General features: G+C 42.2%; 1 protein-coding gene across 3 annotated transcripts in view; it reads right to left on the reverse strand.

Moving 5' to 3' along the window:
• Window positions 1–337: 337 nt before the first annotated feature.
• RALB (RAS like proto-oncogene B) overlaps window positions 338–25,186 on the reverse strand; it is a 65,172-nt gene continuing 40,323 nt past the window's right edge. For all 3 annotated transcript variants that reach the window (XM_074363505.1, XM_045516372.2, XM_010954724.3), the window contains 4 exons: window positions 17,439–17,604; window positions 8,724–8,932; window positions 4,757–4,934; window positions 338–2,011 (listed from right to left, as the gene is read on the reverse strand). In XM_074363505.1, the coding sequence (XP_074219606.1) occupies window positions 1,892–2,011; window positions 4,757–4,934; window positions 8,724–8,932; window positions 17,439–17,552 (621 nt within the window). In that variant the 5' untranslated portion in view covers window positions 17,553–17,604 and the 3' untranslated portion in view covers window positions 338–1,891. The remainder of the gene's footprint in view (window positions 2,012–4,756; window positions 4,935–8,723; window positions 8,933–17,438; window positions 17,605–25,186) is intronic.

A 25,186-nucleotide genomic window follows, 5' to 3' on the forward strand; every position in this document is an offset into this window, starting at 1 on the left:
GAAATATACTAACAGCGTAGACCAAGGAAAGTTTCCATAACATGAAACAATTCATACCACCCTTAATTTATCTGTCCATGTTCCAAATCTACCTACTTTTGACGGGATTGATATCAAACGGGTAGCAAAACTAGGATGAAAAGAAAAGGGTTGTTTCAGAAAATTCAAGAGTGTGATCACCTTCACCTTTTTAAGTTTTAAGAAGAAAGAGCAGTCATCTCTCCCAAAGGACAGGTGAAGTTAAAATTACTGTTTATACTTTTAAATTTACTTCCCACAGCCCAATTAAAAAAATGAATTGAAGTAAAGTGTGACACTGCAGAACATCCAACAAGAATAATGAATAACTTATTGTAAATTTATTTAATACTTCCATTTCACATGTATGACAAAAGGATAAAATTAAAAAGCTAAAATCCTCAGTAAGTGTATTTGTCTGCTTTTTATTCAAAAAAGCCCATGATTCTTTAGGAGGGGATACAAGATTGTTTTCCAGTCAGATCATAATTTCTGTAATAATCATAAAGTCAAAAAGTTCCCGCTCTCCCCACCCCAGTTCACTTTTGGCACCTATATGTGAAATGTCACTTCAGGAAAATGGGGAAAAAATGTGCTGAATACTAGGTTTTTATCACAGTACTCCTTTCCTGATGAAAAAGCTTCTGATTGCTGAATTTAGAATACAAGACGCAAGACAGATTAACAATATCTCATCAATAAAAATCTTTTTCAACTATATGGCTGTCTCAGAAAAAAAGATTTATATTAGAAACAGCAGCCTATCCTCAGAGGGAAAGGGGCTACCCTTCCTCATGTCTTCTAATTCAAATTTAGAACTTCTGAGCAAAATTCTCTGAGAGGTAGCAGAATGTCTGGCACCGGCTCTGGCTTCATGATTTTACAATACAATTTTAAGTCATCACGTTCTTCAGAAGAACTTAGGTAACACTTCGAGAAACCAAAGAAAAAGTTCTCTCAACCTCTGCAGAGAGAAGTTGACCAGGACAGGCTGGGTTGATTACTAGTGGAGAAGGAGGGGCCTTCTGTGACTCTAAGACTGGCGATTAGGAGAGGATTTAGCCAAAGAGGTAAAAAAAAAAAAAAAAAAAATTCTAACTAGAAAAGTGTATCATTTAAAAAGTATACTGCTCTTGATTTTTCACTTAGTCTATTAAAAAGAAGCTCCTACACAAAAATCAGAATGTACTGGAGAAAAATAGCCAACACAGACTATAATCGGCCAACGTTTAAATATGAGGAATACAGCTTGCATTTTTCATACTGAGGAGGATTTATGAGCTTGGTTTTGACCTGTTCGGCCCAATTCAGATTTTTTTTTTTAGCTCTGCTTCAGATCCACAGGGTACTGCCAGGAGACTCATCTCCCAAGTCCCTGACTTTTCCAGCATCTAGAACCTGATGGATTTTTCCGGGTACTACTGTTGAGCCGACAAGGGTGGGACGAGTCTCGCCCCACCCCCTGTCTCCCAAGACCTAATAAAATAAGACATTTTTATTTCAAAACAAAAGATGCTAACGTTACAAAACTAGGCAAAAACATAAGATGCGACGACAGTTTTTTTTCTTTTTAACTAACGCCTGGCTATTTCCTACCTATAGCACCACGTATGTGGTTAACTTCGGGAAGGAAGGGAGGGAAGCACGAAGGAAGGAGGAAACTCTGAAACCTCCTGATGAAGCAGCCATTCCATTGCACGGTCAAGGGCTTAGTCCTTCTGCCAGCCACCGATTCACTAATATTTTTCCGCATTTACCGAAGCGTGTGTGAATGAGGCTGGAGAGAGCAGGCAATGCTGGTCAACTGGAGTCTCCTCTTAAGGAGCCTGCCCTCTGTCCTGGGTGGCCACCCGCTCGTCCACCGTCTTGGCATTCACAGTAAGCAACATCGTTCTTTCAAACTTTTCTTGTTCTTGCTGCTTTTCTTGCCATTCTTGTCTTTGTTTTCTGACATCTTCTTTGCTCTGATTTCTCTCATTAGGTCAAAGAACACCTGCGGTGGGGAGGAGAAAGAATAAGCCATTTAATGCTTTAATGAAGCAATTCGACAAAGCAGGATGCGTAGTTCCATTTTAAAGCATAAAGCCGAATGTATCCCTATAAACCATGGGCCATCAAAAACAAAAGGTCTAGAGCCAGTAAGAACAACTAACATTAAAAACCATATTCTAATTCTACGAGGTGAACTCTCTGCTCACATAATATAAAGGGTCAAGCTAAGGGCAGAAGCATCGTACTACTGTTACTACTGTCCTGTGGCTCATTTCACAATGAGCAGGGGGAGGGTGGAGCTCAGGGGGAGAGCACGTGCTTGGCATGCACGAGGCCCTGGGTTCAATCCCCAGCACCTTCATTAAAAATAATTAAATCAATACCTAATTATCTCCAACCTACCCCGCCCCCAAAATAATAAAAATCTATTCTGAGGATAAGTATGATGAAGGATAAAACTTCACAGGACAGATGGACAGCAGTTCAGGAAATTTACAAGCAGTGAGAGTGACAACCGCAATCCCTTCCTGGCATTTCCAGCTACCAGCAAAGGAAAGAAAGGCATGAGCACCTGCCACTAGGGCCTGTGTGATGGATCACTGCACTGATCAGTCCTTACAATGACCCTAAAGGTAGGAACGTCACCACGCGTGGCCGTCCCCAGCCTAACTCCATAGCAGCAGACTTGGGAACTCGGGATGGGGGGTGGGGAGAAGGCGGCAATGCAGCTTGGACAAACTCAGGCCCCCGCACTCTGAAATGGGGACAGGGAGGGAGAGGTGTCCTGTCTTGCCACCCTCCCCACCCCGATTCTCAAGGGCTCCTCTGCTCCTCGTGACGTCAGCAGGCGGGAACTTTATCAGAGCTGATGAGATGTGTCCTTTGAATGCCAGTGTGTTACTTAGATAAGGGTTATCGTTCATCCCAATAGTTTGGGTTTTGCCCTCTGCTACTAGAAACCAGGCTCCAGTGCTGATTATACCCCAGCAGACAAAACATGCCTCCTACAGAGAAATATCTGAGATTTCTCAAAGAGAAGACGGAGACTGAAAGTGTGACATTGAGTGCAGACTTATTATCTTAGGACATTTACACAAAGCACCAAACTCCTTTTATTTTCATGGACATAGCTTCTCAGGGAAAAAAAAAGCCAGATCAAGCTCTCCGAGTGCGGGGCTCCAGGAGCACTGACCACCAGCTCCGGGCACAGGAAAGGACCCCCCCCCCCAAATTGGATCAGGCTGACCTCCGCACCCCTCTCCTTCAGCCTCTCAGGAAAGCACCCCATTCGTAACAGCCACAGTGCACAGCTTCAGATGTCACAGGTTTTTCTTTCTGTTCTAACAGGAGGAGGGGAATGGCATGTGTCCAACTTAAAATGATGACAAAGTTCTTCATCAGCTGATCTTATCGACAACCTCCTTTCGCGTAAATTGTTTACAAGTGAACACAATGCTGCCAGTCATAGGTTTCTGCTGGTTCCTGTTTGGCAGGTCGGGCTGGTCCAGGACAGGAAGGGGAGATGACAAGCTGCCGTGGAACAGCTCCCCGCCCCCCCACGTCGACCGCTCCAGACCGAGAAGGTCTTCCTGACTTTTTTAAAATGAAGTATGTGTCTGGATTCCCTGTGTGTTTTCTACAGCTAGAAAACAATCTGATAGAAATGAAAAGATCTGGAATAGCACACGAATCAACATAAGAGCTGAGATAATAACACAAAGGAAAAGCAGCTGACCAGAGGAAGACTTCACACCAAGCAGATTTATGTTGTTGGGGATGCTTCTAAGCGAACCCCTTTGAATAGCAACATTCTAAATGCCAATGTTCTTCCAGCCTCATTTCAAGCTAAAGCAAAGCTTGGTCACAAATGCCGTCGGCTTCAGGTAGGAGCAAGGGGAATTATTTCTCCATAAGAAAGAGGAATCTGAGAAGGGATTTGGGGGATTCAGATGCTGATGCTGCATGATACGGAGCAGACACAGCCGCTGGTTGGCTGCCAAACTGATGTGTTTAGACTTTACAGGAGCCTGGATCATGAAGGAAGAGCTAAAGAACAGAGCGATGGCAGAAGGGAAAGCCTCAGCTCTAAGGTCGTCTTAGCTCTGCAGCCACCACTTTGAGTCTTAACTTAAAAATAAAAGGCCTAATGATAGCAATCACAGGAAGGTGGGTTTTCCAATTGTCCATGTTCGTCACTGTCAAGGTCATCCTTTCATTAGCTTCAGAGATCGGAATGGGAAAGTATGCTGGGGATGGGTAAGAGATCCCTGGAGGGTTGATTCCTGGGAGAAAATACTATTTAGAGACTAAGATACAAAGACAGAACCCCTTGGCTCCACCAGTGGACAGTCAGGTGAAAAGAACAAATCCAACCAGTAAGTCAGTGAAAGCAAGATGAGTAAACGCGTGTTTCTCTGAAGAACCTCCTAAGAGGCTGCTGGACACAGCCAGTCCTGCTCCTGAGGGACACCAGGCCACAGAGGACAAGGGGGCAGCCCTTCCAGGGCAGCCCCTACAAACCGAGCGCCTCACCCAGCCACACTTCCATGGTGATGCCGACAGGAAGCATCTCATGACGGCTCAGGACTGAGAGGACTCTGAGCCGTGAAATCCAGGGTCAGACCCTCCCATCACACTGGCCAGGACATCTGAGAAAATCAGTCCTCCCCTACTTTCCACAAAACGGCTCCCTCAAACCCAGCTGAGGAGATGTGTAGACGAGAAAGGCGTGGGAGCCGGTGCCCACCTTGTCCACGTTGGCCCGCGTCTTGGCCGACGTCTCCACGTACTGCACGCCCCACTCCTCGGCCTTACTCCTGGCCTCCTCCACCGGCACCTGCCTCCGCTCCTCCAGGTCGGACTTGTTTCCCACAACCAGCAGTGGAATTTTATCTTCTTCGGCCTTCACACGGAGGATCTGTTCCCTAATGTAACAGGTCAAAGATAAATCAACTAAGAAAGCTGGAATAGGAACCCAGTTCCACCCGACCATCGGAAATGAGAGGCTTTGCTAAGGCCGGGGAATTGCTACACGCAGTGCATAGTCCTAGGAAGCAGCCCCTCAGTCCTGTCCTAAACTAGGCCAGCTTTTCCAAGTCTGGTTCTCAATCTGCCTGCATCACTGGATGCTCACTACAAACACAGAGTTCTGGGCCCCAGAGCAGGTGTGTGGGTAGGAGCCCAGGAGTCTGCATTTCATCAGGGTCCTCAGTTTATGCTTAGGCTAAAAAAAGAAAAAGAAAAAGAAAAAAAAAAGGCAATGGGGGGGAAACTTGGGAGCCTTGGGGATAAAATAACCTTAAAGAAAGTATCTTCATATATAAAATGCTTAATAATTCCCCTGAAAAAAAAGGTAAGATTTCTCCTTGAGAAGAAAAGCTACAAAATCAAGTGTTTTTCATATGGAAGGGAACAGTCTATTAGCAGATCATGAAATCAATTTGTGGGCCACAAATAGTAATTTTTTTCCTCAGTGAAACAGACTCTGATAGAATAGCCAAGAAACATTAGAGGGAACCTCAAGCAGTAAAGGGAAGTATGGCTTTGTGAAAGCCGTTTCAGTTACATCTGCACGTGCGTGTGCACCTGCCGCCCCCACCCTGCTGTGTAAGGCAGTAATCCTATTTCAATCTGCATCATTTTTCTACTACAAAGTGGGGGAAAAAATGAAAGGAAATACGCTGAGGCCTATGGAGAAGTCCTTCAAAAACATCTTCTCTAAAAAAAAAAAAAAAACCATTACCTGTAGTACATTAAATTTTACCTCTACTAAAAATAATCAGCTATCTAAAATTACTTTCTAAAAACCAAACATTTAAAAAATTAAATATTCCACTTCCATTATTTTGATCCAGTAGGAACATTTCTACTTCTACACTCCAATACATTCCAAAAAGAGAGCCTTTCAGAAACACCTTTTGTGGAGATTTGCATTGATTTTTATATAATATAGGGTGATATTTTATAATAAAAATGTTTAAAAAATTTTCCATACAGTCAATTTAAGTACAAGATACCAAATATTTCAAGAAAAATGAAAAAGAAGAAAAACAAGTGGATGTTTGAAAACTGTCTCTAAGTGGCTTTGCCAACAGGGGTCAAAGGGCATCCTACACATTTAGAAGTTATGTGATCAGTATAAACAATGAACAATGAAAACTGAGAGCTTTCTGGCTCATTAGTCTTGCAGAGCCATGACTAATTCCCTCATCAATAAACATTGATCCAAAAATCCAAGTTCTGGTCTCTTGTAACAAACCTATTTCTCTGGTTTATGGACTGTGTCCAGGAAAAGTTTCAAGGAAGATAGGGCATATTAACATTTTGTTTTATGCTGGGGCCTTTCCATTTGGAAGATAAATGCAGAAATGCTGTGTTTTAAAACTGCTCACAGGCATGAAGTAAAATGAGTGAGTTTAACCATACAGGCTCAGACAACCCACGCCCATCTTTCTGTTTCCAATGATGTGCCACCTGGACAGCTGTGGGACTTTGTCCAGAGTTTAAGTCACCAGAACTAACTCCCCCTTCCTCTTTCTCTTTCTTTTAGGTGGTCATCTGTCCTTTGTCTTCTAGGGATCCCTCTTCTTTCAGAACAACCAAAACCTTCCCCCAGGATGGGGTGAGACTCCATCCCACCTCCGTGAGGAGGCAAGAATGCATCTGTGTGCCTGTGGTGACCTGGGGGACAGGACAAGAGTGGCGTTATTCTTCTCTGGAGATGGCTCTTCTACTGACCACCATTTCCTTTACTGGTGAGTCACGGGGCCAGTGGAAAATCAAAAGGCTCGGGACAGGGAACAAAACAAGGTAGTGTGTGCAGCTGTCCTGTCTGGTCCTCAAGAGGCATAAAAACAGGATTCTGTGGATGCAAATACAATTATGAACACACAGACAGTAGCCACATACAGAGACCTCTAGGTATGTCAGAAAAGTCCACAAATTAATAGGACTTCTCATAGGGAGTCCTAGGCATTTAATGGATCACCACGGCACACAGCTATAGTTGCCGAGAACTGAGAAAGCCAAGCTCTGAAGGCCTGGGACTGTGAAGTCTAACAACTGACGCCCTCCTTACTCCCTTCCCTCGCTGGACCGGGTTCCCCGAGTCTACCCTCTGAGGGCTGCCTGGTTCATGGATGCTTCCTTCCAAGTCCTGGGGGGATATTTAGCTTTCACGTTTGGTTGATCACCTTAATTTCCAACCAGAACTTACTAAAGAATGAAATGAAAAACCAGTTTTTTTTTTTTTTCCTTTTTAGTTCCCTGTTAGACTCCAGATCTGATTCTTAAAAAGTCATCTGGATAAGTCTATTTTTAGTCTTTTGAGGAATCTCCATACTGTGTTCCATAACGGCTGCACCAAACTGCATTCCCACCAGCAGTGCAGGAGGGCTCCCTTTTCTCCACACCCTCTCCAGTATTTATCGTTTGTGGACTTTTTCACGATGGCCATTCTGACTGGTGGGAGGTGATACCTCATTGTAGTTTTGATTTGCATTTCTCTGATAGTTAGCGATATTGAGCATTTTTTCATGTGCCTATTGGCCATTTGTATGTCTTCATTGGAGAATTGGTTGTTTAGGTCTTCTGCCCATTTTTAGATCGTTTATAAAGAGGGCAGATGAAAAAGTACAGCTGTGTAAGAGAAATGGGAAGGGTACGGGATAAGGAGAAAGATGCCCTTCCCATTAGAATTCCTGTAAGAGATGAACTTAAGGTACCTTTAAGTACCACGATTTCAAATGAATCACAGCAGTGACTCTTCCCACCATGAGCCCATGCGGGGAGGGGGGCCTGGGGACACAGCACAGTGAAGGGCTCTGCCCTTAGGGGATTCAGTCGGATCACTGTATTTCATTTCATCAACTAACAAGAGTATTTTCAGATAAAGGAACAGAGTACTGAGTACACTTGCCCTGGGTCACAACACTGCGACAGGGCAGGGAGTCAAACCCAGGTCTGTGTAATCCGAAAGCTGGGTTCTCCCACTCAACTGTGCTCATGTCCTCACAGGAGCAGCAACTGGTCACCGGCTCACCGCTCTCACTCTCCTGCCATCTGAGGGTTCATAAGCCTCAGAATAGAGCAGAACTGTTATTTTTTAAGCAAAATTATGAAAAAGAGACAGTTAACTCATGAATCTCTGTCTCTCAGGATTTATGTGAAAACAAAAATCACAGGATCTTTTGTTTTTTGGGTTTTTTTATGGTTACTGACTTCTCAAAAAAATTTTATTGAAGTGTAGTTGATTTACAATGTTAATTTCAGGTGTACAGCAAAGCAATTCAGTTACACATATATATACATTTTTTTCATGTTCTTTTGCATTATAGGTTACCACAAAATATTGAATATAGTTCCCTATGCCATACAGGAGGACCTTGTTGTTTATCTATTTTATATATAGTAATGTGTCTGTTAATCTCCAACCCCTAGAGTATATGGCTTCATCCTCTTTGGGGACAATGGATTTTTAAGATAATTTATATTTGGAAATTATAAAACAAGGAAGCCCAAAGAGATTATAACAAATGGTGAACTAAGGTGCCGAGATTCAAAAAACCCCAGACCATTCTTTAGACAAACTTCTTCCTAATAGCAAGCTCAGCCCTGTGCTCCTGTGCTCAGCCCCAAACCCGTTCCAAGTCTAAGACGGGAAAGGAAGGCGAAAGACCTCCTGGAGGCTGGAGGTTACTTCATTCTAGACACACCTGAACTCGGCAGTGGCTGTGAAGGACTCGTGCTCTGTGATGGAGAACACCAGGAGGAAGCCTTCCCCGCTGCGGAAGTAGTTGTCCCGAATGGCTGCATAGTCCTCCTGCCCAGCCGTGTCCAGGATGTCGATCTGGACTTCTTCCCCATCGAGGACCACTTTCTTTCTGTAACTGTCAGCTTTGGTAGGTTCATAGTCTTCTACGAACTGAGGAAATCAACAGCGTTAGGAATTGGCATAGTTTTAAAAGAAAATCTGCTAAAAAAATAAGCTTCAACATATGCGTACTTGGCCTATAATCAAGCGAGCTGTTTACTGAGTGCGGATGACAGCTCTCACACTATGTGTAAGGAGCTGTGAAACCGTTCCCCAGCACTTCTGTTCTTTATTGCTCTCAATTCTATCATTTTTCTTTTTTTTTAAAGACAACTCAATTTTTATTTTATTTTTTATTTCATGTTTGTTTTGTTTTGCGGTGGGAGGTAATCAGGTTTATTTATTTTTTTAATGGCGGTACTGGGGATTGAACTCAGGACCTCATGCATGCTAGGCAGGCACTCTACCACTGAGCTATACCCTCCCCCATCAATTCTACCATTTTTCAATTTTGTTTTTAAACAACAAGAGAAGATACTCCCCTTTTACAAAGGAGGAGACCAAGCAGAGAGCAGAACCCTTGGAATATTACTGTCAGTATAAAATTATAAACATTGGCAAAGGGAAGAAACAAGAGCTCTTATTTATAATCAACAGGAGTATAAAACTCATCTGAAACGTAATTTGGCAAGAGGTACCAAGAAGCTTTAACAACTATACAACGCGAGAAAACTCCAAATGGGTCAAAGATTAAATGTAAAAAGGAAAACCCTCAAGTACTAGAAGAAAGCATGGGTGAGATCCCTTTGTGACCTTGAAGTAGGAAGGCCTTTTTAACTACGACTCAAAATCCAGAAGCCATGTAAGAAGAAACTGATAAATTAGACTACGTAAAAAGTTTAAAGCTTCTGTATGGCACCACACACTATCAACCAAGACAAATGACGAAAAAGCAACAAGTATTTGAACCCCTATCCCAAAGAGCTATATATAAACAGTTCCTAGAAACAGTGAGGAAAAAAAAAAATCAATAATCCAATGGGAAAAAGTGGCCACAGACATAAACAATTCACAGAAAAATCAATACAGATGATGTTAAACATATGCAAACATGTTCATTCATTCATTCGCACTAACAAAGAAAACAAAATTTGTAACTACATTGAGATACCGTGTTTCGCCTACCAGACTGGCAAAACCCACAAAGTCTGACAACATACGCTGGAAAGTAGGGACAGTTTAAAGACTAAGAAAACCATGTATGTATATGTGTGTACTTGCCAAAAACACATCCTGGAAGGACAAAACAAAACACATTGAAAAGCATTAAACAGAAAAACCGAAGCAACTGAACCTAAATGGATATTAAATTGGTAATGTAGCCCCATATTAATTTAAGAGACTTTAGGACAGAATATTTTGATAGAGTTTAGAACAGAATATTTTGATAGAGTGCATCCCACTGAAAAAGACTAAGGACAAAAAAATTTCAGAGAGATGTTAAACTTCCCTCAGTGGTTATATTATTTAGTAATAATGATATTACTGTTTCAAAGCTATTTTCTTTATATTGTGTTATATATAAAGTAAATCATTATTTTAACAGTAATAGGAGTCAAGATATTCAAGAAAAAGGTAAATTAATGACAGCAATTTACCATTAAAACTGAATTCATGCTGGTATAACTGGATATCTAGATGCAAGAGAATGAAGCTGGACCCCTACTTCACATCACACACAAAAATTAACTCAAAATGGATGAAAGACTTAAATGTAAGAGCTGAAACTATACACTCTTAGAAAACATAGGTTGAAATCTTCATGACCTTGGATTTAGCAAGGCATTCTTAGATATGACACCAAAAATACAAGTGACAAAAGAAAAAATAGATAATTTGGATTTGATTGAAATTTTAAAATTCCATGCTTCAAGGGACATCATCAAGAAAATGAAACAACCCACGAAACAGCAGAAAATATCTGTAAAACATGTATCTAGTAAGGGGCTTGAATCTCTTTAACTCTTAAAACTCAACAATAAAAAGACAATTTTTAAACTAAATTAAGTGCCAATTTAAAAACAGGCAAAGGAAGAAAAAATGAAAATGAACACAGGGAAATATATACAAGATCTTGCGGTAGCTCACAGTGAAAAAGCACGTGACAATGACTATATGTATGTTCGTGTATAACTGAAAAATTGAGCTTTACACTGGAAATTGACACAACATTTGTAAACTGACTATAACTCAATAAAAAGAAAAAAAGAATGAAAGTGAAAAAAAACAGACAAATGATCTGAACATTTCTCCAAAGAAGATATACAAATGGCCACTAAGCACATGAAAAGATGCTCAACGTCATTAGTCATTAGGAAAATGCAAGTCAAAACCATAAGGTACGACTTCACACCCACTAGGATGCTATCATCAAAAAGATGAGCAACAATGAGCACCGGCGAGGATGTGGAGAAATCAGAACCCTCATACGCTGTAAAATGGGGCAACTGCTGTGGAAAACAGTTTTGCAAGTTCCCAAAAAGTCAGAGTGACCATCTGACCCCATAGATTTCACGCCTAGGTATATAACCAAGAGAATTTGACATGTCTACACAAAAACTTGCATATGAATGTTCATAGCAACATTATTCATAATAGCCAAAAGTAGAAACAATCCAAATATCTATTAATTGATAAAGGGATACACAAAACATGATCTATCCAGATAATGGAATATTATTCAGTCATAAAAAGTAATGAAGTACTGATTTGTGCTACAGTGTGGATGAACCTTGACAAATTATGGTAAGTAAAAGACATCAGACACAAAAGATCACATAGCCTATGAGTCTATTTATATGAAACATCCAGAACAGACAAATCCATGGAAACAGAAAGCAGATTAGTGTTTGCAGAGCTGGGGGGGAGGGGGACTGGAGAGTGACTGCTGATGGGTTTGAGGTTTCTTTTGGGGTGATAAGAATGTTCTGGAATTAGATAGTGATGATGGTTATACAATTCTATGAATGTACTAAAAACTGCTGAACTGTACACTTAAAAGAGTAAATTTTACAGCATACGAATTGTATTTCAATTTTTTGGTAAGGAATGAAGTACGGATAGGCACTATAATATGGATGAACCTTCAAAACGTCATGTTAAGTGGAAGAAGCCAGGCATAAAGGTCACATGTTGCATGGTTCCACTCACATGAAATGTCCAAAATAGCAAATCCATAAAAACAGGAAGTGTTTGCCAGGGTCCAGGGGTAGGAGGGGAGGCAATAATGAGGAATGACTGCTGACACGTAGGGAGTTTTTTCTGAGTGATAGAAAGTTCTAGAATTATATAGTGGTGATGACTGCACATCTATGTGAATAAATGAAAAATCACTGAATTCTACACTTTAAAAGGGTGAATTTCAGGGTGTATGAATTCTTAATAAAGCTATAATTTAAATTTTTTAAAAATTGAACTCAAAATATTGAAATGAACTTATGGACCCTTTGAAGAACACTCTTAAAAAAAGCCTTGTATTGTCATTTAACAGCTACTGATTCAAATGATCTTAAATCTGAAAATGAAGATATTAGAAGAGTTTTAGTATTAGGTTCTCTTACATTCATATAAATATCTAACAATAGAGATAATATGAAAATTTGCCTATGCGTCACAACAGTGCCCTCCTTTTATAATTCCTTTCCAAAGAGACAAATGCATGACCTAAAACAAACAAAAAAAAAACAAATACCCCAATGCCTCGTGCAAATCTCTAAATGCCACCATAAAGCACCTCAACTGCTTATTTCTGAACTTTCAAGGATAAAAGCAGCAAGAGTTCCATTGACTCCCGGAGTCAGAATGCCCTGATATGACTGCCTACCTCTGTGAGGGGTAAGTGTGCTTATTATTAGAACATTAGATTACAACCCTGCTGTTTACATTTTTCCACTTGAAACAGGAAATCCCCAAAGTCTTGGTATCTGTTAGCAGGATCCATACTACTGGCCTTGCAGGGCTGCGTGTGATTCCGTCTCAGATGCCCAAGACCCACGGATCTAAGACAAAACTCAAGGAGACCCCTTCTTACTGAGCCATGTTTAAACTGACTTAGCCAGACACTGAAAGTCTAAAGAGGTGACTGCCAACATCTGCCCATCACCAACCTCCCTTTACCAGAAAAGGCAAATAGCTAAAAAGTCTTCAAATATATATATAACTGGATAAAGAAGTTGTACATACATACATATACGTACATACACACACACACATATACAAATGCACACAATGGAATACTATTCAGCCATAAAAAGAATAAAATAATGCCATTTGCAGCAACATGGATGGACCTGGAGATTGTCATTCTAAGTGAATGACAGCCAAGGATAAAAAGATTCAAATCTCTCTCTGCCACACTGGCAGTTCCTTCCAATTTTTCCAAGTCAGAACTTAGAAATAAAGACATCTGAGACTATGGCTCCTTCCATAATCCAATTTTCCTGAAAATTCCACCATGTAACCTAATTTTTTTTAAACAACGGGTAAGGCAAGGGACCAGGAATAAAGAGCTTGAATGGCTCATGAGACTTTAGATACTGGTGTCTCCAAGTGTATATTCAGTTTCCTTTTCTAGGAAATCAGGCTTGACTCGCTGATCTCCCAGACAGGAGTAACCATACCTGGCCATATGTCAAAATTGCTGGGAGAGCTTCATAAAAAGAAATACTCCTAGTCATCAACTCCAGAAATGTGATTCAGAAGGTATTTTGTTAAAAGGTTCCCCATATATATCCTGAGGGAACTCTAATTCAAAAAGATACATGCACCCCAATGTTCATAGCAGCAGTATATACAATAGCCAAGACATGGAAGCAACCCAAATGTCCATCAACACATGACTGGATAAAGAAGTTGTGGTATATTTATACAATGGAATACTACTCAGCCATAAAAAAAGGAATAAAATAATGCCATTTGCAGCAACATGGATGAACCTGGAGATCGTCATTCTAAGTGAAGTAAGTCAGAAAGAGAAAGAAAAATACCATATGATATCACTCTTATGTGGAATCTGAAAGAAAAAGAAAAAGAAAAAAGAAGACACCAATGAACTCATCTACAAAACAGTAACAAACTCACAGACATAGTAAATAATCTTATGATTACCAGGGCAAAGGGTGTGGGAAGGGATAAATTTGGGAGTTTGAGATTTGCAAATGATAACCACTATACATAAAACGATAAAAAATAAATTTCTTCTGTAGAGCACAGGGAACTATATTCAATATCTTGCAATAACCTTTAACGAAAAGGAATATGAAAACAAATACATGTATGTATAAGCATGGCTGGGACATTATGCTGTACACCAGAAACTGACAAATTGTATCTGACTATATGTCAATATAAAAAAAAAAAAGGTCCCCCAGGAGATTCTATGGAAAAAAGGTTGCCCAGGAGACTCTATGATCAGCTAGGTGTGGATCATTGCTAAGGTCTCTTCAAGCTCTAGAAGTGTGGTTCTAGGATTATGCTGTTTAATATAGTAGCCACCGGCCACGTGCCAAGGGCTCAGTAGCCACGTGAACTGGACAGCATAGATACAGAGCATTGCCATCATCCCAGAAGGTTCTATCACAGAGCATTGCTTTAGGAAATCAATTAAACACTCCCCTAAATACACATCACTTCATCTCTCTTCTTTTCTTGCTGTGATTTTATTTGACCATTTCCTCAATAACTGCTCCTTTCTGGTTCTCAAATATGTTAGCAAGTGAGAACAACAGACTAAGGTCAGGCATAGCTTTCCCGTTTCTCCAAAGAAACGAGGAAGAAGAGGGAAAAAAACTCTTGATTCTTCTGCGCTTAGATTTGGCATCCTTGGGCCTCTCAGTCACCTACACGGTAGAGGAATCTCCCTCGTCTGATCTGCCACAGCTCCGCCTCTGATCCAGGGCTTCTCAACAGCAGCACTGCTGACATTTTACACTGGACAATTCCTTCTCTTGTGGGGTCTCTCCCGTGCACTGTAGCATGTGCGCCAGCATCCCGGCCTCTACCCACTGGGTCCCAGTAGCACCCCCGCCCAGTCGTGACAACCCCAAATATTTCCGGCCAAGTTCTCCTTTCCTCATCTCCATCAGCAACTACTTCTCTAATCCTGTCTCCCTCCTCTTAATTCCTCTCCTCACCGCCCCTTCTTCCCCAGTCTCTGTTATAAAAGAAAAACACTCTTTAGCAAGAAAGTCACAGTATTAAGCAAAAACAAAGACTTTCAAAGCAGATTTTGAAGTCTGCCTCCCAGAAGAGGTTTATGCAAAAATGTTTTGGGTAAATGAAACAGATTCTGCTAGCTTTCCCCACTTTGGCCCCTAGTAAAAGTAAAAGGAAAGCTAGCAAGCATCAGAAACAAAAGTTCCCCGTGATAAGACACAGTGGGGAATGGCCCAGGAGGAGATGGTGGTTTCGGTCTGAAGCTTATTCACTGTGGGGCCCTCTTTTAAGAAAATAATACAAAATTATACACATAATATTAAATATAAAAGTGATTATCTAGAATGAGAAAAGAAATTACAATTCATCATACATTTTTTAAAATGCACAAATACTGTGGCGAACCCACCCTCAGGTGACCCTTGATGCGTCATGCCCTTGTGTGACAGTCTTCCCTTGACTGCAGAGGAACCCGTGACTAGTTCTAACCAACAGAAAATGGCAAAGGTGATGAGATTACCCCCTGACTACATTTCTGTGTATAAGATTCTGTATTGTTGTTGTTTTTAATGGAGGTCCTGGGGGGTTGAACCCAAGACCTTGTGCATGCTAAGCATGTGCTCTACCACTGAGCCATATCCTCCACCCACATTTCTGTGTATAAGACTCTGACTTAGCAATCCAGAGAGGTGGGGAGGAAGCAAGCTGCTGTGGTAAGAACTATCTATGGAAAGGGCCAAGTGGCAGAGAACTGTGGGCGACCTCCAGGAGCTGAGGGCCTCTGTCCCACATCTGCCAGCAACCAGGGAGCCTGGAGAAGGATGGGACCCTCAGGTGAGCGCACAGCCTCGGCCGACCCCCTCCCTGCATCCTGTGAGACTCTGAGCAGACTAGCTCAGCCGGGCTAGCCTCCTCACCCCTGGAAACTGGAGATAACAGATGTGTGTTGTTTTAAGCTGCCAAGTGTGTGGTAATTTGTTACACAGCAATAATACAGATACCATTTACATCACAAAACCCAGCGAAAGAATATAATTTTATTAATTAACTGCCTGACATACCTCTAGAATACCTTCCTACTTGGCTGATATTTGAATTATCTTGTCATATGTCAATGATCCTGAAATACTTCCTGCAGAGAATTAAAAAATAATTTATTCTTCTAGCACCATTGGTCCAAATTTCCCTTTTATTGATGGTTTAGAAAGGTTTTTTTCAGCTTCACAACTATGTGACGTCACTAGTCATGAAAGTTTGAGGACTGTTCGCGACTTTAGGAAACCTCTATCCCACTTCCCTGTAAGAAGCTGTAAGATCTGGAAGAACATTCCAGACTAGTTTCTGACTCCTTAAGTTTTGCCCCTTGTTCCTCCTCCACTGCCCACACACTTTCAATGCCAGATGCCAGAGGACACACTCGTACCAGGACACACCCTGGCCCCGCACCTCATACCACTACGCCAGGTGAGCCAGCACAGTGGGCGGTGGGAATATTCCTGGAAGCCCTTCCTGCACTGGGGCAGCTAGTCATAACCCAACCACATGCCAAGCGACTCCAGACCACACAAACATACACCTTTAGACCCCAGCTAAGCGTATCCTTAATTCAGCTTCCCTCAGTTAGATCCCAAATGTGGCCACTTCAAACCCAGCCCGCATATGAGCAAGTTGGACAGAGGGGAGAGAGTCCAGAGAAAAGAGATAATGATCTTAACGGATCATGGTCATAGTATTTTTTTCTTTTGCAAATTGTATAAAGCACATGCCCTTGTGGATATCCTGCCAGTGAGAGGCCCTGAGGTTCAAGTTCTGGTCTGAACACTCAAGTGCAGTGTCCGCAAATGGCCATCAAGTGGGGACACTTGTTGCCATAGGGATTAAGACTGTTGTCACACTGGACTCAGCAGCAGTTACATTATCCACAGTAAGTGATGTAAATCTGGGGCAAGGATGGCGGGGCGCATACCCTGATCCACGGGAGACCTAGAGAGAACCTGATGTCCAACACTCAGAAAAGATTCAATTCTTACAACTCAGCTCCCCCTTTCAGTATCTCTGCAGACTGACTGTCACAAAGCTAAGCCTCTGACCTGTTCATTACATATACCCTTAGAGGCCCCTGCCCCCCCAGCTGCCCCCATCATAAAGAAAGGTACAACGGTGGAAATGATGCGAGCAGGGACCCCTCACATCCCTGCCAGCATTGAAATTACTTACCTAAAATCAGCAACCCAGATCTTACGCTGGTTAGAACCCCCTGGAAAGCTATTCAGAAACCCCCTTAACACCCCCTTAAACGCCCCTTGATCCTCCATCCTGGGGGTGGGTGGGGCGGCAGGTGAACAGCTGGAGAGGGGACGCTGCCACGCAGACGACGGGCAGCAGGCCGTGCCTGGCGTCTTACCTCGTCATACATGAACTGGAGCGTCAGGGCCGACTTGCCCACCCCTCCGCTGCCGACCATGATCACCTTGTGAAGGGCCAGCGAGTTCTGGCCCTTACTCTTGTTTGCGGCCATCCTGCTGGTTTTCTGAGGCTGCGAAGCCCAGACAGAAGACCCAGGTGAAGAGCTGCCAATGAAGAAGACAAAGACTTAGAGGAGGGTTGGTTTCTACCTCAGTGAAATCAAATGAAAACCACACACTCCAGAAAAGCCTGACCCACACACTCCAAGAGCGGAGCCATCTTTCCAGGCTCCAGGCAGAGATAAACGCCCTCTAACCACTCCGGAAGCCGCTGACCGCAGCAGAGCCAGGACCAGAGCGAAGGCAAGACAGGGAAGAAATGGGTGGGCGCATCCAATGCCCCATCCCTGGAGACGCAGGGGAGCCCAACCCAGCCCTCAAACTCAGCACACCCAACAGTGCTCCACGGAAGTGGCAGGACCACACGTCAGATGACCCTGTCATCCAATGCCACAGCTCAGGGACCCCCACCTCCACCTCTGTGTCTCATCCCTCTCCTCTCCGTGTTCCTCTGACACACACACCCCAACGTGGCCCACCATGGGGATCGAGGACGAGCTCTTAACAAGCTGATCACCTCTCCGTAGATTGGGTACCCCTGAGGAAACACAACTGTCCCCAGATTTGGGTGACGTGGAGATCAACGTGTTAAAAGGGATAAGTAAACATGCTTCTAACAATAAGCACCCCTTTACGACACGTGACAGTTAAAAGGAGGAAAACTAAATTATTTACTCCACGTTTATTTACACTGATGGACTAAAATGAGTTGAACTTTTCTAAAATAACCATCTGTTAGTCAAAATCAGTTTAACCTCATCGGAAGTGAGATTGAAGGAGGAGAACACAGCAACCTTGGCAGCGTGGGAAGATCAAGTATTCCAAAGAAGTAAATTTAGTAGGGGGAGGGTAAACCTCAAGTGGTAGAGAGCATGCTTAACATGCTCAAGGTCCTGGGTTCAATCCCCAGCACCTCCTCTAAAAATAAATAAATAGACCTAATTACTTCCCCCACAAAAAAAATTTTTTTTAATTTTTTTAACTAGTAAATTTAATAGGTTCCTGAAACTTCTTCTAACCTGAGTGCTAATTTTTATTTTAAACCATTTGTATGGACAATCTTTTATATACTTCACAGCATAAGGAAAAAGGACATAGGATGAAGGGGGCCCAAGGCTGGCTCTGCCATTCATGAGACGTGTGAGTTAGATGCTAGTTACTCAGTTTTCCTACCTGCAAAAACAAGTAAACCACCACCTGCCATGCAGCATTCTTCTGAGTATCAAATGTGATAATGTGGGCAAGACCTGAGCCCTGTGCTTAGCACATGGTAGGAACTTAAGAAAGGCTGGTTTCCTTCCCATCTGATTTTAAGATAATTTTTTTTCTAATTATAATATTATCGGTACCCATTTCCATTACTTCTGACAAAGTAACTTGAAAATAGCCCCAGAAGAAAAATAAATATATTTAAACACACACACCCCAATGGGCAACATAAAACAACATCAGTTTAAATCAGTCATTCCCATCCTTGGCAGCACAATGGAATCGCTGGGGAGCTTTAAAAACATCCCCAGAGATTCTGATGGAATTTGGTCTGGGATGCCTGGGATGTCTGGGATCCCATCTACAAGCCTCCCAGGTGATTACAGTGGACCTCCAAAGTTGAGAACATCTATTAAGTGCACAGCTGAGCTGAAAAGAAAGTAAGAAATCCCCATGTTGGGGAGAAAAAAAATCAGAGCAGTAAGAGCTGATATTTCTGTGGTCCTGGAGGGCTGCTGTTCTTGGGAACTTAGGATTTAACAAGCACACGGGGCTAGGAGGCCAAACGCCCTTGCTAGATGAGCGTTAGAACCAAGACCTCTTCTCAGTTGAGAACTGAGAAGCCAAGACCTTGAAGGAACACACTTTTAGGTAAAGAACAGACTAGCAAAACATCTGTCCACTGTCGGGGAGGAAGAAATTTCTTTTACTCTTCTAGGTTCCTCTGGCTGGTCTAAGAATTCAACTGACATGAGACAGATTAACAGGAGAAAACCAAACAAAGTTTAATAACATGTAGCCATGGGAGAGGACCCAGGGAAACTGAGTAACTGGCCAAAATGGCCCAAGCCCTCACCTTAAAGGCTGTCCTCAGCCAAAGAGGATGTTGGTGTGGGGAGAGCCAGTTGTGGGAGGTGACCAGGGAAATCCCAGTAAACAAGGCCACCGCTGTTATGCAGGTTTAAGTCACTGCCTTCTCCACTGGTAAGAGTTTCTAGAAATTCGGTCAGTTGCCCTGGTACAGCAAGGGAGACATCTTTATAAATGAAGCTGTACCTAGTAAATGTCAACGCTTCTCACAAAACTCCTACTTGGTTTTCAGATTTTTTTCCATGTCTGCTGTGTTTTAGAAAGTAACCAGCTTAAAACTACTCATGTGCCAAAGAGATATATTTGGGGATGATAAATTCTGCTCCCCTACACCACCAGCAGGGGAATAAAATAAGGAAGCCTGTCTGCCTGAGCCCTGGCTGTAAGGAAGGTGTACCCTGAAATCCGAAGCCAAGAAATTAACATAAAACGTAACCCCGGGCTGGTCACAGTGCTGGAGCACAGGGCAGAGTGCTGAACACAGCCCCTCTGGGGGCAAACATGCAGTGAAGATGGCCCAGGATTCCTGGAACTAAAGCCCGCAAACTGGAGCCCACAGTTCCAACCTATGAAACACCCAAGAAAATAATTCTACAGGAGAGTCAGCATCCATAACAGGCAGGACTTTTCAGACAGTCATTAGAAAAGGGGTTATTTGATCATTTTAAAGAAAGACAAAACCAAAATGTGAGGAAAAACTGCAATATCAAAAGACCAAGAGCTGAAAAAGAACCACTCTGAATGTCTAAAATACTTTTTTAATTATTTAAAGTGAAAAATAATAAAAATGTAGGAGAGGAAAAACAAACCCATCTTAGTTCATTGGTTGGGGCTGGAAAATCAGACTGACAAAAGACGGATTAAGGAGAGAAACACAAACAGAAGCTTATTAACATGTGCGTGTTGCACACACACACACAGAATCAGTGGCGGTGACTCGAGGAGGGCGGGCTTATATAGCATCTTAGCCAAAAAACAATGGATGTTGTAGAGAAGGGACAAGACAAAGGAAAGGGGCTTTGCACGTGGAGGAGTGGCAAACGGTGGGAAGGTGAACATAAGGGGAAACTAATGGAAGATGCGGGCTAGTGAGTAAGACGTGTTATGTGGGTTCCTCCGGCGCTTCTCTGGGCGATCAGGTGATTAAGACTTGCTCCGCCCTTCCTGATAGAGAGGGGCGGGCAGAGCTTTTGTGTCTGTTACTTTTCAGTTGCCCTCACCTCAAAATAATTCTTATGTCAATGTGGCATATTTCAGGGTGGCATACTCTGAACCCCTTCAATGCTCAGTAGAAAATTTTAAAAAGACATAAAACTATCTTTAAAAAAGAAAAAACAAAATCCTGTCACCCAGAGATATTTGCTATTAACAATGTTATTTCCTGCTCGCACTGTAACTTACATATTCTTATATTTTAATCCATATATTCCTATATTTAAAACCTTTTTGAGATTGTATTTATGAAGCTTTGCATGTTATTCTTCACGATATATCTTTCCGTCTTCTTAAACAGAGGACTAAGCCTTTCCTGGATGACTTAAGGATCACCCGCACCATGAAGTCACGTGACCGGCCTCGGGCGGCCCTGAGTGGACTCACACACCTGCCCGCTCTCCTTGCACTGGACCCTCAGTTCACTTGCCTACACCAGGCCATCTTTCCACTCCCCTTTCCTAATTATGTGCTTTTTAATGAGTGTTCTAAGCAATTAATTAAATAATTAAGCTAAAATAGAGTAAGTGGGATAAGAAGCGGGTCTCCCCTAAAGGCTCAGGAAGGTGAAACTGCTTCTGGCCTAATTTCTGGTCCACAGCTGTTCACCACAGGACTGAGGCTGGGCCGTGAGGTTGGAAACTCCAGACCATCACTCTGTCACCCGATGTCTCTGAAGCAACCCTGCTTCTATGAATGATTACAGCTGCAAGAAAATGGAGAAATAATTTTCCAGGTGGGGGAGGTGCTTTCAAACACATGTCAACATCTAATTCTGAGCTGCTATTTTTCAAAAAAGAAAGACAATTTCTCTAGAAGAAACCACAACAAATAACTTGAAGACTATTCAACAGATTCACAGATATCTGCTAAAATACCCAGGCTCAGAGCTCAAAACTTAAAATAACCATGGTGGATAGTTCCAACCTACATAACTACATCAGCGCTTGACATGAAGGTCAAGACGTGAAAAAGGCAGGAGCGTCAGCCAAGCGCCCATCCCTGAACCAGTCCCGGAAACTGCCGATGCCGACCGTCCAGACTTCTGGGATTGGAGAGAATAAACCACTGTGTGTTTAATCCGCTGTGAGTCTATTTATTGTTGCTGTTGCTTTTATGTATACTGAAAGCAGTCCAGAAACATAGTCTTTGCACTCAAGAAACTCAAAGTCTAGTGGACAGGCAAATTAGTAAATGATTACAATATGGCATGATAAATTCGAAGGCAGGAGCATCCAAGGGGTGCCCTGGGAACACAGAGAAACGACTAGATCAGACGGGAGGGTCAGGGAAATGTTCCTAGAGGGAGTGACACGAGAACTGACATTTGAAATCATTGACTAAAGAGAGGAGGAGAAAGAACAGGAAGAAAAAAGGCAGTGAGGTTTAGGAAGCTCATGCTGATGATTTGAGTTTATAACAGATATGCCTAGCCAATAAATGTGTTCCTAGAAAACAACACAGCTATCCTTTTCCCCACATTTTACTATGAAAAGTTTCAAGTTTCCAGAAAAGTAGAAAGAGCTGCACAGTGAACGCACATACCCACCACCCAGATTCTACAATTAACATTTCACTCCACTTGCTCTACCACAGACTCAGTCACCTGGCAGCCCTCTACCCACCCATCAATCTGTCTTGTTTTTTGATGCCTTTCCATGCAGGCTGCAGACATCAGGACATGTCATCCCTCACTTCAGCAGACACCCATTTTTCACAAAGCAAGTATACTTCTCCCAGAACTCTCTCTAAGGGGCTTGCAAACTTCCTGCTCTCTTCCATGACCTATCTGGGGTCGGAGCCAATATGCGAAAGCTACAACACAGACCTTCCAACAAGGGGAATTTGGGCCTGTAACACCAGGACCTGGCATGGCCCTCACCTGACAAGTCTTTTACCAGGGAGTTGACAAACATACCCACAGACACACTTTAATATGTCTCCATCTACCAACAGGAAAGCTCTATAGTGGGCTTCATTTTTGTTCAAAAAACATTTAAACACTACTTTGTGCCAAGCTGTGCCCTTAGAAACTCAATCTCCTAAGGGAAGTTATATATAAATAAAGCTCTGAAGTATCATTGCTCACATGTAATGATAAAGATGGTACAAGGTATAATGGAAAGCATAATGAACTCCGGAAAGGCTTCAGAATTGAGTGAGAGCTCACTTAGCAGGTGGGGGTGAGAGAGGGAAGTTTTCCATGCATAACACAGGGCACATGCAAAGCAGCAGAGGCGTGAAACACCATGTGTGTCCGGGTACCACATCATATGGAGGCGCAGGTATGGGGTGGGGAAGTGACCGGGTATTGCGTCTCAAAAGATGGACATGTTCATCTACAAATGAGCCTAAGATGTTATATTAAGAAACATACTTTAGAGAAAACGGGGAGCCACTGTGGGGTGGGTCCTCCAGCCCAACTTAACTGTAAGGCACTGGATCAATAAGAATAAACATGTACCCTCCTGCATAGAAAAACAAGACACTTTCATTTAGATTGCTTGGTAGAGAGGCAAAAGAGTTGGGAAATGTTTTTCCTATGTGATGTTCTATGATACCTTAGAATCAGATCAGCTCCCTACCAATGGCACTAATTCAAATACAAGAACACATGTTCACTTGAGAAATGAAATTCTGAAAGCAAATCACAGTACATGTACATAAGCTATGCCAATGTGTGTTACGAGGAAGAAGTGGCTTCTACTGAACTTTAATCCCATAGGCTAATACAGTCATTAGTCTTTTGTTAAACTTAAGCTAGGAGAAAATGAATTGGTAGGTAGAGTCTAAACGCCACTTTGTCTGTATCATGTTGTCATGAAAATCAAATAAGAATTTGACGATGCAGGAAAAAAACTTCCTCCTCCAGTCCTCGTAAAATTCAGGTGTCCTCGGTACCAGGTACATGAAAGCACGTGGGAAATTATCACATACTATACACACACAAAGAATTACATTTAGCACTTTTTCTTCAGGTAACACGGCTCGAAGGTAGCTTGGATATTACTAATAGGCCGTCGACATAATATTTGAGTCTCTCAGAACATTACTCATGTTTTTAATCCTTTAAATAACAGTCAAGAAGGAAGACAATCCTAAATCTGGAACAATTTAAGCACTAAAATAATTAAGGACAGAATGAAAACAGACCACTGAAAAATGAGGAATTCATGAATCCATCTCTATAACAAATATTAAACAAACAAGGGGAGAAGGGAGGGTTCTTGCTTAGAGTAGAACTCCAAGTCCAAAGGCAGACTGATACACAGAGGGGGCACCTCGGCTGGAAAACCAACATTTTGCAACTATCATAGTAGAATCATTAGTAGATGCAAAATCTAAAGGAGAGATTTAGATGAGGAACAGGATATGTATGGTCTTAAAGCGTCTCCATGATTACTTATGAATCAGACTCTGCGTTTTAACAAGCAGCACTATTCTAAGTGTCAAGCCAAATCCCAACTATTCATACCACTTCCTGCCACAATCCAAATCAGAAACAATCTGATCTAAACTAGGGTCATGAAGGACCCTCTCCACAAAAGCAACACTCTCAAATATGAAGGGACACAGGAAACAGATGGGTTGCAGGGACTGTAAATGCTGAATGTGAAAAAGTAAAATGCAGTGACACTGTCTATCCAGGTAGACATCATTTCCATTAATATTGAAAGTTGATATGTAATCTTCTTATTTCTCGGCATCTAACACCAAATTATTAGATAGTTGTGACAAAATGACTGTATATATGAGTGTGCATGTGTGTAAGAGTAAGAACCAACAGCACTGAATCCCTACATCACTGTCCTTTTAATGACACGACACACACTTGTGGTTATTTGTAAACAGTCTCACGTGCGCTCCTTGGGCAGTAAGGTAGTGTCTTGTTCATATGTGTGTGTCTCCAGGGCCTACAATTCTGACCTACAGTAAATTAGAGACCAGAAATGCCCCGAGAATGAATAAAGGAATAAATGAATGATGAGGGGAGAGTTTCAAGAAATAAAAATGAGGACTCACTTTAAGCAATTTTCCGTAACACGTACTATGTCACATTTCTCATTCACATTCCACTAAGGAAATACTGTCTTTTGAGTGACCTATTGTGAACAGTGATTCTAGAAGATAAGCAATTAAAGCAGCGGCCCTCCCCCGAGGCTCGTTTTGTGGTGTGACAATAAATGCTGCTAGCTATGATAATGATCATAATTTTAAGATGTACATGTGCGCACGCACACATATGCTCAGGAGCCAATTAGAAGAGACCAGTCAAAGGTGGACAATTAAAGATCAATAAAGATAGTAACTGCAATGGATGGAAACACAGCACATT

This window comes from Camelus bactrianus, chromosome 5 (genome assembly GCF_048773025.1).
Source record: "Camelus bactrianus isolate YW-2024 breed Bactrian camel chromosome 5, ASM4877302v1, whole genome shotgun sequence".
In the NCBI taxonomy this organism is placed as follows: Eukaryota; Metazoa; Chordata; class Mammalia; order Artiodactyla; family Camelidae; genus Camelus; species Camelus bactrianus.